The sequence below is a fragment of the Thalia democratica genome, unplaced genomic scaffold, assembly GCF_965202585.1.
Source record: "Thalia democratica unplaced genomic scaffold, ktThaDemo2.hap1.1 HAP1_SCAFFOLD_217, whole genome shotgun sequence".
Taxonomy (NCBI): domain Eukaryota; kingdom Metazoa; phylum Chordata; class Thaliacea; order Salpida; family Salpidae; genus Thalia; species Thalia democratica.
In genome coordinates this window covers 24,618-29,975 of record NW_028139339.1, presented here as the reverse complement: position 1 = coordinate 29,975, position 5,358 = coordinate 24,618, and the positions used below count along the sequence as shown (strand labels likewise).

The 5,358-nt window shown below is 27.8% G+C and overlaps 1 protein-coding gene across 1 annotated transcript; it reads right to left on the bottom strand.

Annotated features, from left to right (window-relative positions):
• LOC145845956 (L-threonine 3-dehydrogenase, mitochondrial-like) lies at positions 1-5,009 on the bottom strand (the record flags this gene model as incomplete). Its single annotated transcript, XM_082952924.1, has 6 exons — positions 1-158; positions 620-770; positions 1,199-1,317; positions 2,300-2,390; positions 4,387-4,535; positions 4,829-5,009. Coding segments are annotated over 6 exons (849 nt in total), but the record flags the coding sequence as incomplete, so codon positions are not given.
• Between the last annotated feature and the right edge of the window lie 349 nt (positions 5,010-5,358).

Below are 5,358 nucleotides of genomic sequence, written 5' to 3'. Positions count from 1 at the left end.
TCAAGCTTGTGCCTTCAGTTCACCAACATCAGTGAGTCCCTGCTGTCGTTTCAAGTTGACAAACATGTCTTCGACCAGATTTGGAAGGTCGTACTTGTGGGTCATCCCCCAATCCGATCGTGCGTTCTTGTCTTCGAACACATCCGGCCACGTGTCAGCTGTTGTGACGTAACAATTGTATGACGTCGTTATAATTGACTTAAAAAAATTTGAATACATAGTAGCATAAAAATAATAGTAATTTTTAATTTGGATTTCAACTAAAAACTTCTATAGTTTGATTGTAAAATAGTGGAAGTAGGAATTATTATTACTAAAAAGAATTTACCTAAACTACTTTTTTTAGATTTAAATCCAAATAAACTTTCGTGGCGGCTACAAATAAGTGTTAATATGTTTTTAAAACAAACTTACTAAATCTTCTACATTAATGTGATTTTTTTATTAATAGAGTATGTTTTTTAAGTTTACAATATTGTAAGTGGAAAGATTTATTAACTTAGTGTTTGCTTTTAACATCTTATAAACTGAAGAAGCTTCGTTTTCATTCATATATTTTTTGTATACTTGTGCTGTTATAACTGAAAAACATATCCTTTTTTTTTAAGTGAGAACCAACCAATGCTCTGTAAAAGTGGGTTGACATCGTATTTCATCTTGAAGTCGGGGTAATGTTTCAGGATCTCAGCGTAAATTTCCTCTGGAGTGAAGTTACAAGCTCCGATGTTGTAAGTTCTCTGCTTCAACTGGGAGCTTGGAGCCATCAGGAACTGTTGCAAACGAAAAAATTGTTTAAAAAACATGAATTATGTATAAAACAGTTAAAATTTAATCTAACGATGAACCTATTAAAATTAAGTCCAAGAGTTACAGCTAGCTTACTTTTAAAACTATTTTACCAAAACACCATGTTTAAGATACCTAGTGATAGACTATAAACAACAGATAAAAATATTTATAAAACGATATGATTTTTTTTTGAACACTTTACCTTTAGGTATACATATGCTATGCTCTTAATATCCTAGTAACTAATGGCTGTGCTTAAATAGTTTAAATTATTTGAAATAAACAACCTTATCAGTGGCATCATTACAGTCATCAAAAAAGTTAGATGAGTAGCAACAATAAATTGAGTTATATAAAAAAAGACTGTATAAAACATTTTTCCCTTAAAAAGTTAACAAAAGCATCAAACCTTAACAGTGGTATCAATACAGTCGTCAATGTGCATCATCGGTAGCCTGGAATCAGGTCTCAATCCACAAGTAAACAATTCGTTAGCGAGGGCAGAGTGGAAGATTTCAACTGCGTAGTCTGTATAAGTAAAAATTATATAATAATTTGTTAAAAAATTTTATGGTAAGTAAACACTTCATTAGCGAAGGCTGAGTGGAAAATTTCTACTAAATAATCTGTATAAGTAACAAAAAATAATAATAATTTATTTAAATATTTTTTATAGTAAGTAAACACTTCGTTAGCGAAGACTGAAAGTAAAACTTCTACTAAATAATCTGTATAAAAAATATTATTTTGTTTTGATAAAGTTGTAGAATATGTAAACTGTTCATTAGCAGAAAATTAAGAAAAAACAGGTTTTAGTTTCAAAATGAGATATATCAAAAATACTGAAGGTGTTTACTTTTTACGTTTTTTATTTCAAGAAACTTTAGCTGGCAAGCATTGAAAGTATAGTTTGTACTTTAAAGGCCATAAGATATTTAAACTTATAATGCATATATTATACCATCGACTTAAACTCAGTTTTCAATAAGCTTTTAAATCAAATTGCATTAAACAGCTTTTTGAAAAAAAAAATGTTTATTTTAGTATTTTTAAGTGTTTACTTCAATAAAAGTGAGCTTAAAACTGTCGAGGCTTATAATAAAGTATTTAATTAGCAAAAATTGAGGTATAAAAATGCTTGAAAATTATTAAGATGATCACTATAAATATTGTAATCTTTTAAATAAAGGTACATCTTGTCTGATCAGTACCACATGAATGTTGCGGTGCACATACAATGTATGGGTTCGACATGTGATCTGTCAAGCTGTCAAAACTTCTAAATATGTACTCTATAAGCAAGCCTGTATTCTAAAAACAGATCATATTAATAAAAAATACATTTAATGACATACTATGTGGTTATTATGTATCAAACTCTTAGTTTTGATTAAATAAATATATTATTAAGTATGTTTCAAAACACTTAAGCAACACATAGAACAGATGCGTAACAAAGCTTAATTAAAAAAAACTTAATTATTGTAGAAAATTAAATGATTTTACTAGCCTGTGGTGCCACCGCCCGGTTGAGAATCCGCTGAAATAATTCCCGGATACCTGAGACACCTGAAGTCCAATCCCGTTTTGTGGTTGTAGTACTGAAAAAATAAAAAATGAACTATAAATATTTCTTGCTATCTCAGAAATCTGAAACCACTGTACTGATAAGTTAGTTTAAAATTATTGGATAAACTGTGAATTTATTCAATTCTTTAAATAAATGTGAATAATTGGATTATTGTAGCCCAGTTATTCGGTTTAAAAAAGGATAATTATAAATTTTGTTGAGTGCTATGGTTAACAAATTAACATTGGCTCTTTCAATAATTAAATATATAACAGATGTTCTTGATCATTTTATAACACGTGAATATAGATCAATGTTCTAAGGAGTTGATACAAGTTTTTTAAAAATCTATTTTCTAACATTTGCATTTATTCTATACAGCCGACGTAGAAAAAAAATTTAATTAGTACCAAAAAAAGATATAAAATTAGTATATTCTATGTACATTCTTTATATTCAGTAGGAGCTTTATTGATTGAAAAGTTTTACTGAAAAACGAGTTTTTAAAACCACAAAACTTGTAGCTAATTGATACTAAATGTTGGTATAACAATTATACTACAAACTACCTGGTATCAAATAGTAAACAAGCATTGTAGTTTTGAACCATTTAATTAACAAACTTCAACAACTGAACTAAACATTTTAATGTATTTAAAATGATTTAAAATTGATTGATACCTTTACTAACTGTTTTTTAGCGGTAAACGTTCTACTTGATACAATTTAAGGTTGCTACAAGTAAAAGAAGTTTTTGAAATTTATATTATTACTTTTTTATTACTGGTGATTTTATTAATGCTTTGGTTCTCAAATTTGTTAAAATCATACCAAAAATTTATCTAGAAATTAATTTGTTTTATATAATCCTTTAAGTTTCAATGTTTTTTGATTATAACCTATGTTTGATAATAAGTTTATTAAGTTAAAATTTAGTTTTCTGGGTCCTACTATTGCTACTTTAAAGGTTTTACTATGTAACAAATAAATCTGTACACAAGTACTTATACTATTTTACTAACGCAAAAAAAAATATTTGTTACAAAAATAAATTGCATTAGAGTTTAGTAAGAAAATCGTGTTGTAAAAACGCACATGAATATTTATGCAACAAATTTATTAATTATTTCCGTTTTTAAATAAACTTACGTCGTAATTTACTTTGAGAAAGTGTTTTCAAAACTTTGAAAGACAAAAAAGTGTATCTAGTGTATAATCCACTACAAAAAAAGTAAAAAAAAATTTTAAAAGTTTATGTATAAAGTTTTCAGCCAGCTAGCATAAAGGAAACTTAAAACATTGTTTATTTATTCTAACATTTACAACACTGCTATGCAACGAAAGACAAGAAGTATTGCTGTTGCATAAAACACCAAGCAATTTACGTTAATTAACATGTAATTTTAATTTATGATTGCAAAAAAAGTTTCGGAAACCAAAAATAAAAAACAAATTGTTCAGATAAAACTCGAGTTTCTAAGCTTTATGACTCATATAAACTCAAAAGAAGTGAAACTTAAACTAAACAAAATGTCGAATACCAGCGTAAAACTGTTTCTATCTTACGTTCTTATTGGATAGTTAAAATGAAAAAGCGTTTCTATTGGCTGAAATTTTTGGGCGTACAAGTCTTGTTTAAAATAAAATACAGGAGTTTTAATGTAACCACTGATAAAGAATTTAAAGTAGTATTTATACAACAAACCAATTTTAAGCTGTTTCAAGTATAAACATACAGAAATATTTTTTAAAGGCCTATACAGAGGTGTGTGTGAAATTTAATTTTAAAGTATCAATTACTTTTAAATATTTTAGTATTTTCAAGTTAAAGGCTTTGAACAAAAAATGGATATTTATTAAATTATTTTCCACCAACATTATTCAAAATAACACAGTGCTATTTATTTATTAGGAAGCATTTTATTCTACTTTACTAATAATAAAAAGATGCTTAAACTTATAATGAGCCAAGTGTGCACTATTGAAAATAAATGTTTCTATAAAACCAAAAGTATTTTTTTACTTACCTCCCCCATAAGTTCCATGTGCACTTTTGACACCCCGTAAATGGTCCTGGGTCTCTGGATGCAAATGTCCGGGGTCGGATTTTTGGGGGAATCCTCACCGAAAGCCCCGATAGTCGACGGACAGAAGAGACGGAGTCCCAACTCGTTTGCTGGTTGTAAAAGAACAATAAGCAATAACTTAAAACAATATAAAAACTTAAGTGCTTAGAAAGAAATTAAAGTTTAGGTTTAAGCTTTAGAATAATAAAGATAAATTTTTAATACTTATCACTCAAAGGTGGGAAAAGAGAAAAATTAGAAATGTTTAGTATTTAAATCTTTTTAAACAGGTTTGTTGCTACAACTTTTGTAAAAAATAAATAAAAAACAAACAAAAGTTAAGGGAATTATTTAAACCGTCAGTATTGACTTTTATACTAAAATTAAATAAAAATTTACTAACAAACATTAAGGGCATTGTGGAAGCCGTCAATGTTGACTTTTATGGCTAATGGGACGTTTTGTTCGCCGACAAAACTCAACAGAGCGGAAAGATGAATCAACCAATCAGCACCGTGGTTTACCATCAACTGCTTCATTGATTGGTAGTCCAGAACGTCCGCGTAACAGAAGGGTCCTGATAAAAAATATATTATGTATTTGAATATTTTGTATAGAAGTTGTGAATTTTATTTAATCATCTGTTTTATTGACTGGTAATCTAAAAAGCTAGCGTAACAGAATGGTCCTTAAATTAACATTTACTGATACAATACGTTAAGAAGTGCTATAGAAACAAGAAAACGTTTTCAAAAACGTTATATGCTTAATTTAATAAATGTAAACAAGCCAACAGATAAAGTGTTATTTTAAGACAACTCCTTATTAAAAAAATATGTGTTTATAGAAGCTTGTCTGTCAATTTTATAAATTGTACAAAGTATTATTAGTATGCATACTAATATTATTTAAATTCAGATTGTTTTAGACTAA